Source organism: Aquila chrysaetos, chromosome 4, assembly GCF_900496995.4.
Source record: "Aquila chrysaetos chrysaetos chromosome 4, bAquChr1.4, whole genome shotgun sequence".
Lineage (NCBI taxonomy): Eukaryota > Metazoa > Chordata > Aves > Accipitriformes > Accipitridae > Aquila > Aquila chrysaetos.
In genome coordinates, this window is record NC_044007.1 from 54238240 (window position 1) to 54257947 (window position 19708).

The 19708-nt window shown below is 38.8% G+C and overlaps 1 protein-coding gene across 3 annotated transcripts in view; it reads right to left on the bottom strand.

The window, feature by feature from the left end:
• MYOM1 (myomesin 1) overlaps positions 1–19708 on the bottom strand; it is a 78989-nt gene that overhangs the window by 25521 nt on the left and 33760 nt on the right. For 2 of the 3 annotated variants that reach the window (XM_030010961.2, XM_041122902.1), the window contains exons 12-22: positions 18929–19128; positions 17245–17301; positions 16742–16866; positions 14996–15179; positions 13806–13980; positions 11431–11552; positions 8367–8563; positions 7465–7591; positions 6536–6720; positions 5377–5491; positions 346–502 (exon numbers count right to left, since the gene is read on the bottom strand). In XM_030010961.2, coding sequence (XP_029866821.1) covers positions 346–502; positions 5377–5491; positions 6536–6720; positions 7465–7591; positions 8367–8563; positions 11431–11552; positions 13806–13980; positions 14996–15179; positions 16742–16866; positions 17245–17301; positions 18929–19128 — 1644 coding nt within the window. Of the gene's footprint in view, positions 1–345; positions 503–5376; positions 5492–6535; positions 6721–7464; positions 7592–8366; positions 8564–10168; positions 10496–11430; positions 11553–13805; positions 13981–14995; positions 15180–16741; positions 16867–17244; positions 17302–18928; positions 19129–19708 lie in introns of all 3 variants that reach the window. The other variant, XM_030010963.2, reaches the window with a different exon arrangement.

A 19708-nucleotide genomic window follows, 5' to 3' on the forward strand; every position in this document is an offset into this window, starting at 1 on the left:
CAGCCAAATAATTTTATCCTTTGGAGATTTAAAATAATAACAATAGGAATAATAACAATTTGCCTTGATTGACAGGTTATAAGATGACAGAGCACAGATTTTCTCTCCCTATGCCTAAACATAACTAAATTGCCTGAACAGGAGGTCTGACTCATTCTGTACAAGCTATAGTTTCCAAATGGTCTGCGTATGGACTTGCTGGAGAACAGCATACTCATAAAGTAGCCTTCCAGTGACAGAGGCAGATGTAACTCTTACTGAGGTCATACATCCAAAGGGATGGATTTCTGTGACCAGTATAGATCTCTCAAACACGAGACTATTGCTACCCCCGAGGATTCTTACTTTCCGCCTTTGGTATCGATGTTCAGTCGAGAGTCATCCTCAATTGGTTCATAATTCTTGGACCAAACAAACTTAGAGTTTGGAGACATCTGATCACATTCAAAGTTCAAGGAAATTACTCCATTGTCATCCACATCAACCACCACTTCCTTGGTTCCTGAAAGAGCAGAACAATGCAATTCCACTTTCTCAGAGAAGCCAGCAAACAAATTTATACAGATATTCATAGGGTGGATTAAGCAGATCCTCGCCATTTTCTCAGAACATAAATTGCTGCAAACATTGGCATCCTCAGTCTTTGATTCACAAGAACAGTTCTTATTCTAATCCACAGATTAAAGAGCATCACAAATCAACTGATTTATTTGAGCAGGTCTAAGCACACATGAGAGTTATGATATTTGCTCTGGAAAAACCTGAAGGGGGAAAAAAAATTAGCAAGCCTCTAAATCCACTAAATGTTTGAAATATTAAATAGCAATATTTTCCATGGTAAGGGGTAGTCAGAGCTTTCATTATGCAGTATGAATTTCTTATTCCCTAATAAGATAAGAGCTCTAAAGGGAATACCGTGTGCAAATATGGGTGTTTGAAGAGGTGCAGGAGGCATAAGAGGAAACAATCGAATTGCCCCAGCAGTGCACACTTGTGCAACTGAGGCACATTTTCAGTGACACTGGCTTCAGCCTGGGAGGTTGGTTTAATTGCTGCGCTTGGCATCCAGCCCTGCCACCATCTGCAGCACTAATCCTGGACCCACAAAGGGAGTGAATATTTGCAATTAGCTTCTTAAGTTGCCCACCCTGTTTTGCCAGTACCTACAGTCCTTGAGCTGGATAAGGTTACCGGGTTTGTCCATTAAAAGGCCCTGAAGGTGTATCCCAGATCAGGAACCCGAAGGCACCTCTATCCTGCCCCCTCACACCCCAGTGAAGCTGAGGGAATTTTGTCTGGGATTTAGGTGGCTCAGCAAGCTTATCATCTGTGGCGTTAACTTTCATTTCAGCAACTTGTCTGAGAATGTCAGGGAGAGCGTGTGCACTGAGAGGTGCTGGAGAACATCCAGCCTCCTTTTCCCGAACAGCTCTGAGCTGGATCTTGCATCTGAATAGGGCACTCATGTTATATTACTTAGCTTAAGACTATTCCAGGCTGCCCGGAATGCTAATGACACACTTCCTCCACAAAGTATTGTACCTTAAAGACAAGAGCTTTATTCCTAATGTTGAGATTAAATGCTTTATTTTCAGCATAATTCGTAATGAGCCTCAAGCATACAAGGAAATTTCTGTGTTTCATCATCCTAATACTATACACGTCCTCTCCAGCACTGTGAGTAGCTCCTGTAATGACAAATTTGTGTACATGCAGCTTGCTTAGTCTTTATAATTTGCCCTAACCTTTTAATGAAAGATGAGATTAGTATTCCCATTTTGGTACTGTTATTTACCAGCCCTTGCAGTAATGAAGCACGTTAAGTACCAATACATGATAAATGAAGTCTAAGGTTACAAATATTTTACTAGGCAGCAGCACATTTGCAAATTTTTTATAATTTAATTTATTACATGCAGATTCATCACTTGACATTTCATTAGTGTTTAGTTTCCTGTAGATCATTAGCATATGAATCTTTTGATGGTGGCTTATGTGCAAAGAATTACAGCCAGAAGGTCCATTTGAAAGACAGAATCTTTTATATTTGTTTTAAAGTATTCTTATTATGATAACAATGCATAGCATTTATTTCCAGAGATTATGATGGTGTTTACCTCTAATATTTATGTGAGTAAAAAAAAAAATCCTTTTAAAATTACTGACCAGAGGTGTCTACCTGTCCTACAAAGTGGAACTAAAGATGCTAAGATGCTGCCATAGTAGTAGCAATCTTAATTTCCCTCCTCTAGATAGCTTGGTCGTTTCAACATACTACATGGAGCTTCTTTTAAAGTCATAAGAAATAAAAATACTTAGATGTCATATCAAATCTCCATTTATCTGAGCATTTTATTACCTTGAAAAGAAAGCTATAGCATGAAGATAAAGCAGACAGCTTCAAAACACTAGAGTTAATGGCATCATCTTGAATACAGTTAGTCAGAAAAGTTGAATGGGACATGGTTTCATTAACTTCTAAGGTTCAAGCCCTTCTCAAGTGACTGATGCAGGATCAGAATCTAATTTTGCTTTGTACCAATACACACAAGGACTAAGGGGAGCAATGGGGAAGAGTTACAGTCTGCTCTTGGATTTCCCCTGCTTTCTGTGAAATATATACACACTGAAGTGCTTTTGTCTAAAGACAAAGTTACAGTTCAAAAGTGGCCTGGTTTGGTATTTGTTTATGTGGGTGGGTTTTTCATTTAATTTTAAAAGATAACTGTAAAAATTAAATGTGTTTTTTCAAATAAGAAAAGGTGGATGGATATTATCACATCATTATATTTATACATGTCACTCAATAAAGAAAATTGGTGCCTCTCGTATTAAAGCAAATATTTTCATTCAGGATATTATTTACTTACATTCTTTGGTTAGAAAGCTTGGTCACCTGGCAATTTTACACATTTGCCAAAAAGCAACATTCCAGCAGGAACTGTTTAGAGAGACCTGACAATATTTTGTCTCCATCCAAGATGTTAATAAAGGCAGCATTCATTGGTGAAGACCAAAAGATTTGTGGTAATTTTAAAAAAATGGTATGATTGTTCTTGAGATTTGTATGGTTTGAGTGAGACAGGTGGAAGCCTGCCCAAGAGACTGCTTTCTGAAATAATTTTTTTTAATAAGCCTTTTGTCCTTTCTTAATACTTTTAAGAAGCTTAGTTTGGTGGATGCCATATCTGCAGATCTCAGCTCAAAATATGGGTCAACCAGATTTGTACAAGTAAATAATTTTCAGCTTCCCTGAGATTTCACTGGGCCAAACCCTGACTTTCCTGTGATCTCTCAGACATTACACCTGTGAACCCAAGCCTCACTTGCAAAAAGGCCATGATCCTGAGATGTACCTCCTTCTCTAACAGTGAGGTCTGTAAACCAAATGTTCTGCTCAAGTTCATATTGCCAGGTGGGCATGCACCTCATTGAACATCGAGAACACTGTACAAATTTTTTTTGTCATGGTGATCATCTTTACAAGAGTTTACATTCATATTTTTTTTAATTGTAATGGCATGACTAATCCTTTATTTAGTACACTTGAAGATTATTATCATAACAAGTTTTTATCAAAAGTCTGACAGATAGATATTAACCCTCAAAGAAAATGGATTAGTAAAACCAAAAGGTTAGTACTAATACTGGTTTGATTCTCTTTTTAGAAGTGGTTGCTGTATATAAGCTGTTTTCAAGAATAAGTTTCTAAGTTTTGCCTTAGTCCTCTTGCAGATGATGGAAATAGCCCTAGTGCTTCAGCAGCTTGTAGATCTGAAATTATGGCTACTGTATTTTTGAAAGATCCTATCCCAAGCCCTTCTTACTCACACACTTACCCTTTTTTGTCCTCATATCCCAATCTTACACCCTCTCAACTTACCATCTACTCCTTCCAGTCCCTTTTCCCCATCCCAGCCTCACTAGCAGTAGCTGTAGTCTCCCCGCTTTGAGTTTTCCAGTTCTTTTACACCCCCAGCTTCAGACCTCCTTTTTCAGACTTTCTTGACTTACAGCCGCACTGAGAGCTAACTCAAGGCTTCTTAGGATTTTTGCTGTCCTGGCCATAAGGGCCAGGCATTTATGAGAGCTGGGCCAGTGCTGCTGAAGTAATGAGAGATGTGAAAATGGACCTGGGAGTCAGAAACAGGGAAGGGATCCTGCGAAAATGCTCCTGAGGCAACCAGGGTAGGAATGGGAACTGATGATTGCCAGTGATGTCTGCTCAACACCTCACAGTCAATACCATCCCAAATAAACCCCAACTATTTCTTCAGGCAGGAACAGCTATCAACCTGACTGTGTAGGCACGGTAGGCAGCTGTTTGCCCCAGCAGTCACCTCCTTTGCCTATGGCCCTGCACTGCTACTTGTGCTCCCTGTGCCCAGCTGCCCCATGTCCCCATGCTGTCCTGCCTGCCTGCTGCCTGCCCACTGCCTGCCTTCATTCCTGTTCTTATAGGGCTCTTAGAAACCTTCCCAGGTGGGATCAGATCTGAGGTGGAAGAAGGGAACTTGTCAGAGGAAAAGAGGGTGTATGGTGGATCCAGGTTGGGTTGTACCCCTGTACCTTCTTACATCATACTAGCCTTATACTAGATTTGGTTAAAATACCTGGGAGTTTGTTTTTCCACCTTGTAGGACCCTCCACTTCTAAAGTAGTCTATAGATGAGTAAGCCACAAGCCCATGCTTGTGTTTTCTGTTAGGGATTTAGTGACAAAAAGGTGTTAACTCTGATCAAAAAGTCATCTATGTTACCTGTATAGCTAAATAAAACTCAGGGGTTTTCTGAAGTTCCAGGTACGGAGATTCTGCCTCTGCGCTGTTTCCCGTGTTTCTTGCTGGCATTATAGACATGCTGGAGCCAGCCTGCAAGGATGACTCCAGCAAACATTTGCACTTGAATTGCTACTGAAAGTGGTCTCCAAACTGACTTCATTATGTTTTTAAAGCCTGTATTTTAAGGGCCAAGGGAAAAAAGTAATTTCTTTTACCCTTTCCTCAGGCACATTACGTAAGTTAAAAAAAGGAGAATGATAAAGCATAGACAACTGGTTTACTACATGAAGGGCAAAATCTGCACCTGTAGCATTTTTTGGTTGAGCTGATCTTAGTGGGTCCTCTGTCTATAGATATATGCAAGTCTTACAACTTTATTGTATTTTTATATTCCTAAACCTGTAGTTATGGTAAGAAAATCTGTTCTGACCTTAAAATATACCAGACAAGAAAGTAAGATATGACCCTCAACTCATTTCCTGCTTAGTAAAAAAGTTTGACTTGAGAGAGGTCAGACTGTTTTCATGCAGCCTACATGTAAACACATCACACAAATGTTTAAATATGACAAAAAAGAGGAAGTATTTCTAACAAACCTGGTCGTGTTTCAGCTACAACAGGATCCGTGACATCTGATGGTTTCCCAACACCAGCCTGGTTTGTTGCCCGCACACGAAACACATAGCTCACACCTTGTTTTAGGCCACCTATCTGGAAGAAGCAAATACACATGCACGATGTGTTACAAAACACTGATTTTAATTTCACGTGTATTACAGATCAGTCTGGATACTTGACAATTATATTTCCTTTCTTTTTTTGTTTTGCTTCTTTTCCAGTTGACAAATATTTCTTCCTCTTTTTTTTTTTCAGTTCCAGAGTGACATGACTAATCTGTATGGCTTGCTCCTTCCTTGTATGCATAGCTAACATTTAGACAGCGTCATTACTGTCATTGATTTCTTTGCAAAATGAACATTGTTATTGGAAAGGAATGTTTTTAAGTCATGTACGTTGACCTCTGAAACATCATAGTCTTTTACTGCAGGTAAATTCTGGCTTTTAAAAATGAAATTATCAGGATAATAAGTCACACCTATTTAGAAACAGAAGGGCATTTAATGGTACAGATTTAATTGTAGTGACTTCAGGAATCACTATACATTATAACACCTGCGAGTACTCCTTTAAAACATATATGAAAGGATCACACTTTAAAGTGAGTTGTCTTTCAAATATTCTGAAAAGCATACAAATAGCAAACCTACTTCAGATGTACCTCTAGAACTGAGATACAGCTGATCCCTTATTTAGAAGTCATTCCACAAAATTATGTAGCATAATAGTGCAAAAAGCTTGGGTTTAACTTGTGAAATGAAAGGCGAGGGTACTTTGTATTAGAAAGAATCACCTGCCACCTTATCAGAACATCTGGGTTTGTGCCATCTGTTTTTGTGTAGTGATACCTATCTTGCCCTTTGAGCCAGAAAATGCTAGGGATGCCTCCTGTGTTACAAGAATGGTATTTGGGTTTAGCAGTGCTTTCTTTTATTTTTAGGCTTGTCATACCAGATTGTCTTCTGAGTTACTGTCTTGTCTGACTATACAGGCATTACACATGTGTATCCTTGGCACAACATAGCCTGCTAAGTATTTCATTAAACGGAACCATGATCAGCACAGGACGATGCTATCAAAGGCTGACTTCCTCATGTTTATACTTTTATACCAGTATTTGAATCTTAAGCTATTTACCTTCAAGAATTTCTTTTGAAGTGGCTTCTCATTGACACTTCTCCAGTGTTCCTCCTTTGCCTCAGTTTCCTTCATATCAACATAATAACCAGCTATGGGACTACGGCCAGTATAAACTGGTTCCTTCCACAGTAAAACCAAAGAGTCCTTCCTAACTTCTGTGCATGTGACATCATGGGGTGGACCTGAAAGGTAAGAGTAAAAGTTGGAGTTGTGGTACCAAAATAAATCCCAAAGGGGCTAGTGCATAAGACTTCAGAAACCAAACCCAGACACCATGTTGTACACCCAGAGCTGACATAACACATGCAGCTCCTCTGTATCATATCTAGACCTGATATAAACACAACCCATGCCTGTTAAAAAGACTAGCCCAAAAGAACAATCCAATTTTTTTGAGATTTGTATCTTTATCAAATATTCATGAAGAAACAACAATGACAAATAATCTACAAACTCAGGGAAATAAGTTAATTATTAAGCTAATGTGCTGCTTCAAAGACTGCTTAAAGTCCACTGAAGTCAGTGGAGGTTGTTTTCATTCACTTCACTGAGTGTTAAAAGGCCAGCAATCTGGCCTTGAAGTGATACATTTAGACAAGGGTTACAGGACCTCATTCTTCTCTGCCTTGTGCCTTAGGTATTTATGTCTACCATTTAAACTAGGAAGAAAAATGGCAGACAGTACAGGAACCAAGCAGGAAAGATCAAGAAAATACAAGCTGCTTGTAAAATGCTACTGATTAAATAGGGATTGTTTAATGCATCATTGTAATTGTCCTAACTCAAAGTGATGGAAATTCAAGCCTGGGTATGAACTTCAGTGCCCATTGACTCCCCTGGAAACTGAAGGCATTGAGAACCTAGATAATCGGTAATAAAGCACTCTTGTGCTTTGAGTAACCTCTGCCTCCCAGTCAGGATCCTACCAGGTACAGCAATGGTCCATTCTTCACATTTGAAGGGCTGGCTGGGTAGGGAGGGTGTCCCAACCCCAGCCAGGTTAGCAGCAGCCACCTGGAACTGGTACACCATGTTTTCCTTCAGGTTTTGAATCTGCAGAATCAATAAGATGGTACTTATTAACTTTGGATTAAGGCTATAGAAGAAAGTCGCAATGAAAATTATTGAACACATGAGCATGCTTTTAAGTGCCTGAAGAGACAAAAGCTTTATTGACATTATACATAAGGCGATAACTACCTTGGCTTTTCCTCTAATCAGTGGTGGAACACACATGAGCAGTCTTAGCATGCTCAAATTGTAAACCCCTTTTCCTACTGATAGACACTTTGGTAGTCAGTGAGGGAGCAGGGTATTGCTCAACAATCATATTAATCTGTCTCATGATACAGAGCAAGTTCACTTAAGGCAAGAGTTATCCTCACAGTGGGGTGAAACTCAGTCCTGGCATTGCTTTTCATTTGTAAAGCAGCTCAACGAGGTTGTAGCTAGCAGTATCTCTAAATTGGGTCAAGAACTGATAACAAAACGCAGCTAGCACAGAGCTGGTTCCAGCACCAGCAAGCACTGGGGTAGGTCCACCAAACCCAGCAGGAATGCCATTTGTTGTGAGGGCCTGACTTACAAAAAAACAGGCTATGTCTAGAGTAGTGAATTCACAGGTGACAGTTGGTGCCAGACTAACAGATAAGTGTGCAAATAATCTTGCAGAGAAGTTTAACAGAGCTAAATAAATTTATCATCATGGATATAAAACCCTCTGAACAGCAATCTGTACACTGAATCATAATTCATCCAAATCTGTCTTTGAGATCTGTTTTGGAAATATTGTCTGTACCCACAGCAATAGCAGAAGTTAACCTCTTACCCTGTATGCCTTCTCGCTAATGGCCTTAATGTTGGCCTCCATCCATTTCCCAGGAACTCCACCAACCACTTCACGATAGTTCACGTAGTAGCCAGTAATTTCAGTTCCACCAGTGACTTTAGGTTGTTTCCATCCTAATACCATTGAGTCACGAACACTCTCAAGTACCATGATGTCATAAGGTGGAGATGGAGCAGCTGTTTCAATGTGAATAATACATAAGTAGGAAGTAGTATTTCAATAGTCAGACTGGCATTCAGTTACCGTATTCAGGTGGCTCCCATCCTGCATTTCCTAATTAGGACAATATTTATGTGGCCAAGGGAAGTTTCTGGAGTTGGAATAAGAAATGCAGGATAAAAGCTTCCATAAACCAAATGAAGAAGTCCAAACTGCATAGGAATTAGTTTTCAGGATCATTTGTTTTTTGAGAAGCAAGCTGATACATAGTGAAAGAATGTGTTGCAATTGCAGCTCTGATGTAAGTGATCAGGACTCGCTTTAAAACTGTGAAAAATGAGGAACTAAAACTAACATTACAGGAAAAGTTAAAAAATTGGAGATGCAATGATTTGTATTGCTGAAAGCAAACCCTTTTTCACACATACAATATTTGTTGTAGTTCCTTTTTTTAAATAGGCCCACATTCTTCCCTTCCGAGAATGAACTTTATCTGTTCATTCTTTCTTTTTTTCTCTTTTAAATTTATACACTGTGTAAATTTTATCATTGCACCCATCACATGATCTTACCTTAATGGAAGGAAGCATGATCATAGGCACTGTAGACTGACCAGAAATGGAACATGTCTGTTACTGGAAGTTACATTAAAAAATTTGTGGCATAATCCTCTTTGTAAAAAAAAAAATTAACAATACAGAAATCATTAACTTCATCCCAACCCATTTTCTTATAAAGCCTTTTCTGTATCTAGTGGGGAAATACTTGCCCCCACCCAATATGTCATTCACCAGTGAAAAGCCCTACTTGTGACCCTGAAGTCCTACTTTTGATGGAAATCCTACATCATATATGTTTCCTTTCGTCTTTAATGCTTTATACCACTGTCAGCTAGCCCCAGGAGCCTCTACTTTGTTTTCTGTTCAACATTTTACACAAGCCTTATGAGTCTCACTTCAGAGGCCTGGGGAGGAATTCAATTCACTGGCTAGGTACCAGGACTTAAATGAAATTCAAGCCCCCACATTTCTCAGGCACAATGGGTGTTTAGGTGTTGACAATATAAAACATGATTTTGCACATGTGCCTTCAACTTGATTGATAGGTTTTCCTCATTACATATTGCTGTCAGTCAGAGATACAACACAACATTCATTAGCACTGTGTCTCAGAGGATAAGCTGTAGCTTAGGCATAAATCCACAAAGGATCTTCATATATCCTAACACAACACAGATTTTCATGCTTACCATCATAATCAGATTTTGTTTTCTTCACATGTACATAACCCAGAGACTCGGTAACAAGACTCCTAACAAATTACTGAAGTGATTTAGAAATAATACAGTATCTTGGATACATTAATATGTAGTCAAACAAGCTATTAAATTAGTAAACAGATTAATGTGTTTCACTGTCAGTAGCCACTAAGTTTGTAAAATGGTCTCCAATACCATTACATGCATAATAATCTTAACAGAGTGTTGCCATGTAGTTCATGGGTCTGATGGAAGATTTCTCACTGGAGAGCGCGTTCACTTGTGGCGCAAAGGAGCAGAGGTTACAACCATCTGAAGTGGAGGTACCAAAGCAGTGAAATCTATTTATTTTATTAACTCTCACCTGTATCTTTCTTCTTTGTCACTTTTTCCAGTGTCAAAAGATACCCGGGTTGAGACTTACTTGCCTGCTTAGCAGCAACTTTTTGTGGTGCAGATGTGACAGCGTCCTTAACCATTTCTCTCATGTTATTGTCTCCTGTACTCCCCAGTTTGTCAGAGCTACAGAGTAGCGTGTCTCTATTAAATTTAACATTGCATTTTAGCAAAGCATCTGTGTCAAAGATAGGCTGGGAGGACTCATGCATGCCTTCCCAGCTGGTAGTGCAGTCTGTTAGTCCACCAGCTTTACCACTCAGTTCAGGACACAAACCATGAAGCAATCCTCCCCCTATAATTGCCAGAAAACAGCAAAGACATTTTGAATTAGAATACATTCTTTTTTCTTCATTTAGTCAACAGAATGAAGAAATGCGTATAGTGAGCAATACAGCCAAGGTATGACAAATCACAGGTTTTACACACAAAATGTTAAGCTTGAATTCACAAAAATTTGAAGTGCATAGAATACCTCTCAACCTGCTCACAAGTAATGCTTTTTTGATAATGTCTACTTTTCAGAGCAGAATAAATATGGAAAGTTAATAGTAATCTTCATTTGCTACAAGTATTTTAGTGTTAGATCTTCCAAGCCATATTTCTGATCCTTTCAAGATGATCTCACAAAATTGCCCTAGACCACATTTCTCTACTCTAAGGTTGTGAGGTATGCAGTTTTGATACAAATGAGAGCGAGGATGTTGCAGACATACAATTTATTCTAGCCCAATGATCTCATTAATCTTTATGGATTAGTTCAGGCAGTGGCAAACAGAAATAATTCATCAACAAAGGGAGAACACACAGGGTTATAGAAGGTTTACAAAAGACACATTGCACTGATTATTAGGTTTAGGTATGGAAACAAATTTCTTAGGAACTGACTGTATATAGGATGGTGTGCATTAGAGGTGATAAATACCACATTACAGAATCAGAATGACATTCCATTTTCCAGAATAACTATGAAGTGAACTTGGCAGTGCTCTCTTACAGTGGTTCACAAGAAACACCTGAAGAAGACTGGATGGTGAAGGTGAACAGTCTACAAGAGTGCAGTGACTGCAAAACTATGGTGGTGAGACCACAGAATCTATGGATAAATTATTATTTGTGGACAGCATTGTAAAACAAAACAATTATTTACAAATAGTTGCTGAAAACATCTTTACTCTAATTAAAAAATCACCATGTTTATCATTGAAAGGAGCAATGGAAACAGCTTACCAATGGCTGCTTGCACTTCTATAGGCTCTGAATCCTGTGAAAATTCACTGAGTCCCGCTGCATTAACAGCTCTGACTCTGAAAATGTACTTCTCACCATTGATGAGACCATGGCAAATGAATCTAAAATGAACCAGTGAAGGAATACTTAGAAAGTATTAAGAAGAAAATAAAAATATTAAGGGGGAAAAGAAAGCATTTCTTCCATGAAATTTATTCTGGTTTCTGAAAAGTGAGGATAAACCATGACTCCAGTCACTTAAATGAAGGTCAGAGAATGCAGGATGTATCTAAGCATCTCATTCACGCAGTGAAGATGATGTCTAAACCCATGTCTCTTTAGACATACCGTTTACCAACACTCTTTCCTTCTAAGACTACACAAGTTTTTGTGTTACCAGAGGGTCTACCTTGCTTCTGCTAGTGTATAAAATCCATACTTCTTAATGGAAACAATGTGAAAATCTGGAGAGATAAGGTCTATATTTTCTTGTGGGATATCTTCATGACATAAGTAAAAGATACCTGAAGCACAAGTTCTCATAATTCACTTTCAATGATAAATGAAAAATTGCAGTGTTCAAAAAAATTACAGGGCATTGTACAAGAGCTAAAAAAAAAAAAAAGTGTCCACTTTCTTGCTTCTGTACATGACACAATAATCTGTCAGACAAACTCTTTTATTAGAATAGTTTTTCTACTGGATTACCTAATGATCACATAAAAAACCTCGTAAATTTTCTCTGGTGTCTACCCTGAAAACACAAAATTTCCCAAGACAGGAATAATTTATTTTGGAAAAATTGTATTTTGGAAATTTAAACATTTTATTTAAAACAACATTTATTTTTCAATAGGTATTTTAAGTGTGTTTTATTTCATGTTACTTTTATTTTGTTCTACTTCATAATGTCATGCCTTGCACTACCAACACTGACATCATGCAATGATGTGTGAAGCAAATATAATGGGGAAAACAAAATGTACTTCACAATCAAAATTTTATTTTGGGGAAAAAAATAAAACTTGAATCAAAATTTTCAGAGCAGAATTTTCCCTACCCATTCTACCAGACTTTTCCAAATCATTTGCTTTCACCAGAATGTGTGCAGACAACAAATTTCAAAAGATCAAAATACACTACAGCTAATGCTTTGAGATTGACTCAACCAGAAAAGCCAAGAGTTAACAGGCAGCCTGTGGCTGACTGCATCGTACATTATATCGCATTGGCTAAAAATGCAGTGATAGGAACCTAAGCAATGTATTTACATCATAATATATAGTAACTCGGAACAATATTTTTATTTCTATGGTGAATAAAGATCATGTTTCATATTTTAAAATAAGCAAACAGCATGAAACTTCACCGACACTTGATGTAACCACAGTATAAATCACAGAAGTATACATGAAAGTATATAATATTGGCACATACAGCTGTTTCAATATAAATGCACAAAAGAATACTTAAAAGAAATTGTTCTGCTTGTGTTCAAGCAAGTGGGATTTTAGATACTTTTGATATACTAAGCATTTACAATGCCCTTCTATACAATAAAGTTGGTCCAAGAGTATTTAGCAGAGCCTTACTTATTGTAATAAGGGTTGTCATGGATAGCAATTACAAATAAGCATAATCAGTCATAACAAGCTGGTACTGCTTCAGGATTGACATCAATCCACTTGAGATCAAGTTCTGCAATTACTCCATTAGACTCTGAAGATTGCATCCTTATTCAAACAAAACCAAATGTGATTTAGCTTGCAAAGTTTTAAATCTTGATTATTTTTTCTGAGTAGCCACTGAGCTTCATGTCAGTAAGAAATGTGAGTTTATACCCTATTATTTAAGAGTGTTCATTAATATCTTAGTAACTGCAAGTGAAAGAGCAGTTAGAAAGTAATATTGTTAGTGTGATATAGTCCACATCCTCCTGACATTCTAGATATGCAGTCCAGAAATGTTTACAGCAGTCTTCCAAACCAAAGGACTTTGCTTCCAAACATTATGCAATTTAGTTTTCCATATTTGTAACAAGTCATTCCTTGCTGTACTGTTTTTTATCAAACTGATAGGCTGTACAATAGCTAGAACTAGCAAGCTGCTTCACTTTTCTTTGCTAGCAATGTCCATGTTTCCTCCCCCTTGACTAATTGTTTCTAATATAAGGTTGATTATAAATTCCTTTTGGACTAGACTAACAGTTTGAAACATGTTTTTATAACTTTGGATGAACTTCACCTGCAAGAGCAATTCCAGCCTGCTGGCTACCACAAAGCAATTAACTCTACTACTACTAATGGCTGGAAAGCACATATATCCAGTAAATTAATAACTGGTGACCATAATTTCCATGCTTTAAAATCCATTACCTTGTGCCTTTCACTGGATTGTTGTTGCATGGTTCCCAATGACCAGATCCAACTACACTTGACTCAATGTAGTACCCAACCAGCTCCTTGGCATCTGGGGGCTCTGTCCAAGTGACAACAACTGAGGTATCTGTATTCCTAGTTGGCATAATACGGCCAGGGGCTTTAGGAATATCTGTGAGAGAGAAACAGAAATAGTGCCCAGCCAGTCAAAATTTACAAATAAAATAAGGATGACATTCTATTCTGGATTATATTACCATGACTAATACAGATTTAACCCTCAAAAAACTCTTCTGATTTAAATTAAGTAATCTGGCACAACAGGACAGGATTATTGGGTTCAAGCCTTTGGTGTTGAGGTTCCTCACTTCTCCATTGCCTATGATTCAGGGCATTTCCTTTAAATTAGATTTAGTTTATTCCCTTGTGCTGAACATCTGCACCAGAGATGTGAATTGGAGCTTTCAAAAAGGGAAAATGTGTTAGGTGCACATTGAAATTTTTGTGCAGCCCACAGAATAAATCAGAAACCAACGCCCCTGTTAAGTAGCAAAATGCATCTAAAGTGTTTTTCAAGAAGAGCTGTTTTACTCTTCTTCAAGAATGCAGTTAATGTGCATCAAACGGCTCAGAGAACTCAACCAATATGAAGTAAACAGAGACAATCTGGGAATTGGATTGAAATGTGCATTGCTGTTTGGAAACGAATTGCTAATGTAGGTGTAGCTACTGATGCTTTACTGTGGTGAACATCCTGGCTTCTCTTCCAGTGGAAATAGTCTCTGCATTCATGTAAGTATTAAATTCTTCACTTTTGTTTAATTTGGCAAACAAGGAAGGTTAAACTCTGCTGATGTCTGGGCTTATTTTCAATAAAGACTCTTAAGTAAAACAAAACATTTTTGTACTTCCTTGAGTTTTCATTTTCTTTCACTGTTTGCAGCCTTTGCAGTTCTTGGCATCGTTATTGGCAGCTTAGTTCCTTTGGTTTGCATCTGTCATTTGACTATACATTAAAGGTTCAGCAACCCAAACCAAAATTACTTTAGCTAAAGGGAATAAATCACTGAATAATTTTCATACTTGAATTATTTACTGGGCAGCTATCTGTCTTCAGACAAAACAATTACATCATAAACTGAAAAGATACCATGGAGGTAATTTAATACATATGACCACACACTTACCAAGTTTGTCATCCACTACAGTGGCTTCGGTTGCTTCCGAAGGTTCACCGATTCCAGCTGAATTGCAACAGCGAACTCGGAAGCAGTAGGATTTGCCTTCAGCCAAATCAAAAACTGCAAAGCGAGGAGACTTCACAGGGATCTCAGTATTCACCCTTTGCCAGTCCTCTGTGCCGGCAACACACTGCAGTCAAACCCAGAAACCGTGTTTGGAACAGAAGTCTCTGAAAGCTGAGTGTTTAACCCAACAAGACTTTCCACCCAGACCACCAAATGCATGTCTGCTATGGAGAACAGGGAATCATGTTCCTTTTTTGGGCCTTTCCACAGAATGAGCATATTTCAAAGCTTATGAATGTGCCAGATGTCCACCTACTACAGAAAATGTACATAAAAGCTTACTGGTTTTAATATATCAAAGCTAAACTCCTCTCCACTGCAAGGAAGTGGTGTTATTATTAACTGCATCCAATTCTGGACCACTTTGAAAATAAGTTCTGCAGACATTCAACACCATCCAAAGAACAAAACTCTAACATTACCACATTGCTTCTAGATGTTCTTGTGTCACTCTTAATGTTTCTGGGGTGGCTTCCAGAATTAATCAGGATCTGACCTTCATTTTCCAGAAAAAAATAACATGTGCAATTAATTTGTGAATTGTTTTTATTTCTGTGGCTAGGAGCTCTACATACCATGATCACTTCTACCATTAATATTAGGGATTAATTTTTGCCTATGAGTTACATTAAGGATAATTGATTTACATTAAGGATAATTTCAAATAATGGTTCTGGTTTCTGAGGGATTTCAAATTCTCAGGAGAACGTTATTTGACTATGTGACATTAGTGCTCCGTACTCAGCATGCAATAGGTCATTAAAAAGCTTTCTTATATGGAAACTCAAAATTCATATATTCATCATCTCTAAGTCTGTTGCTAAGTGAAACTCATTTATTTAGACCAGATTTTGTAAGAGCGATAAAAAACACAAAATGGGAAGATATTCATGTCTCCCTTGATGACACCTCTAGACTGATAGGGAAAAACATTGATAAAGAAGTTTGTGAGCCGTGAGATACAAGTAAAAAGGGTGATGGCATGAAGAATTTTGTAGGCTAGCAGCCATGCAAAAACATCTCAGAAAAGCAGGACACTGAAATTAAAACTGATTTTGTTCTAGAAAAGAAATTTTGTCATTTTGTTGAATTGGTGAAGCTAATGGAAAGTTAATGTAGAGGATGAAAAAGCAGCTGGAGAAGAAAGTACTGATGCCAAGAAACTCTTGCAGAATACCTCCACCCAAAATGTAAACAATCTGTCCCACTAGACAAGCTTCATTTATACAAATTTTATTTAATATATATATGTATATATTAAATGTATATATTATATATATATATATAACACATATATATGATATATAAAAACATGAGACTTTTCTCTGTGCTTTCTCATTATAGAGGGAGTTTGTCAGCCTGTCTACTCCAGGGTAGGTCAACGACACAATTCATAAAAGGATATTACATTGTGTGACACATTCTGCATCTACTTTCCTATTTCCCATCTTTCTTTTCTTCCTAGTTTCTCTTAATCTACAGTTACAGTTATCTTGATGAAGTTCTAGTGCTGGCCCTAGTTTGAAAGTCTCAGGTGGAGATGGAAGTTAACTAGAAGTCCAGAAGAGACAGCAAAACAAATGTAAAAGATTGCCACAACATGATTCTGATTTTGTCCAATTTTACCTTTTCCACAAAGTACATGATACCCTCATGGCCCCGCTGTCCAGGAGGTTTCCAGCTAAGCACAACATAGTTCTTGGTGGCTTCAATAACCTGGAGGTCAGTAGGTGGACCAGGAACAACACCCTCTGAAGAACAGAGCAGAAGAATAGAAAAGGGAATTGGATTTAATTCCTTCATATCTGTATCAGAATTAGTGCCATAATTAACATAGAGAAAGAGTATTAATATACCTTGGCACCTGATATGTTTTTAAAAAGTAGAGTTAAAAGTCTTCTAAACATTGGTTTTAAACGTCCTTCTTTTAACTCTGAGCATGTTTATTTGTTAGGTCCTGAATAATGAAGCCTCACCTCGACAACCAAATTGTGAGTTATTTAAGGTCGAGTGACTCTCAGAACAACGAACTTTGGGTGTGTGCCAAAGTCCACTGAACAAACTGGGAGTTTCCTAATTACTCAGCCAGCTTCACATTACACTTTTGTAGGCAAAAGGGCTGTGTTTACCTGCAGGTTCTTCCTCAGTGACAATAATCTGTCCAGTCCAGGGAGCAGAAGGGTGACCTGAAACAAATGTCAGAGGTATCATGGAAATGGGAGTCTTCAGGAATTTTTGAAATAACAAGAAAACCTGCTTTTTTGTGGTTCAAAACTAATATTTGCAAGATTCACGTGAGCTACATTTTTGGTTACTGCTGTGACTGTTGCTCATGTAGGAACCTAGTTACCCAAGCTAGTTGTAGGCTTACCAGCTTGAATATTGAAAGCAGCTCAGCAATCAATATAGCTAGAATATTTAATCCACTGAAACATCTATTCCTTCCAGAAATATCACTGAAGTCATCTAGGTGACAAGCAGAGGTATTTGGCTCACTCAGCTCATCGTTTTCAAAGAATTAACTTCTTTATTTTCCATACTCTATTCATTTGGTTTAACAGCTTACTCATTAAAGGAATAGACAAATTCCTGTAGGCTGCTTTTTGTCTCTTTTTAACCACTTTTCCTCACATTACCAGCTTTCAAATCATGGGTCACAGTCACAAACAGAAATGGCTCAGCCTGACTCAATATATCCACTTGCTGTGATTTGGGTGGCACTCTCAGTGCCTCTACATTATCATATTATTGCAGTTACGCATTCAGCTATCAACCAGGTCAATGCACTTTCAGAGATAATTTTTGCAAATGCTGTTCTCCACCTCCATGTGCTTCACCTTATGTTGGCTGATCTGTTTTGGAGATGCAAGCAGAGAGGGAGCAGGTGGGAAGAAAAGCAGATCAAGAGGGATGAGAGGAGGAAATATAATGGCAATAGGCCACCAAGACCAGACTTCATCTGCTGAGATAGCTTCCATGCTTCCCATTGAGAAGAAGAGGCCTCCCCTAGACTTCAGGTTTCATGTGTCTGTCTGAGCACAAAGTTTCCTGACAGTGCCAAACCTCCTTCCTTAGGCTTTTTGTTTTTATTTTGAATGGGAACCTTGATCATCTGACTGTAGTCTGTAGCTTGCAGCACTATATACAGTAAGACATACAAGCTGGGACCATGGGAGCCCTGTAGCTTTGCATATAATAGCCCTTCACATTGGACCATTTTAAAGAGTAAAACTTCAGAAAAAAGTAGAAATAATTGTATTTTAGGCATACGATTTTGGCATATGGGTAGAGAGGTGGATTTGGAAGCAAAATGTCTGGGATATTGCCAGGCCACAGGAGAAATATCATTGACTTGTAAAATGTTAACTTTAAAGAAGAGAGCCTGGGGTCTGTTGGGCTACCCCAATATTGTGGTGATGTTATTACACGACTTTGATTGTCACATGAGCACAGAATCAGCCACCCTTGTCTGTGGCTCAGAGAGATACTATTCACAGGAGCTGTTCAGCTATTTTGTTGGCTGAACAAGAGTGGGTCTCTTTAGGCAATTAGCTCTCCTGTGCCTTTTCCCCCCTCCTGCAATTTCAGAGTGTAGCACTGCAGCCAGCAAACCCATTTCAGCAGACAGAGCACTTACAGCAAAGAGCACTGAAATGATTTGTCTTGGCAAAGCTGTCTCCAAAGAGTATTTTGGTTTTGCATTTCTCCCTCTAGTGGGATTTCGAAGGCTTATGAGTAGATAGTCATACTTTTTTTTTTAATGAGTTGTGACTTCTTAAACCTCTCAAGCAACCTGCAAAAAGCATATTTTACTTCTAAGCCTGGCTCTGTCAGCAGGATCCAGAGCAGCCACGGGCTCTGACACCCGGGACGGTAGGCTGATGCCAGCTTTGTTCACAGCTCGGACTCGGAAAATGTAGGAACGGCCTTCAATCAGACCAGTGACGGGAAAACGAGCAAACTTCACAGGAGTCTCATTGCACTGGGTCCAGTGGGTGGTGCCAACCTCACACCTGAAAAATACAAACAGCAAGAGCAGTCCTGGGAAGGGAGAAATGTAAACTCGGGGCATACACCCCCCCTTTACAGCTTCACCATCTGTTCGTCTTCGTCGGCTGGTCCATAACAGTTTCCTCAGCAGCGTTATATACCGGTGACATCAAAGCAGCTGCACCAAGGGGCCAGGGCTTAGTACCATCTGGGCATGCACTAAATCCCTTGCAGCTGCACCCCTTCTTTCCTGAACTGAGGAAGGCACATGATCAGAACTCACTTCATGGTTCAAACCCTCCCAAGTATGCTTAGGGAGTGTCAGCTTTAGCATATTTGAAGGGACATGAAATACATGCATCTTTTGCAGTTGCCAGAAGGCAACTAGTTCGTCTTTCATGCACAGTGCTCCACCATACATCCCACAAAATGATGGGCTTCATGGGGTGGGGAGAACTCTGCTGTGAGTTCTGTGACCAGCCCAGCACACAGATGGCTGTGAACGGGGTTAAAGTCAGGCACTCAGCTGGACCCCGCTCCAAACACCGCTGGGGCTGCCAAGGGAGCCTGCGGTGCGGTGGCTGCAGCCATTGCAATGACAAG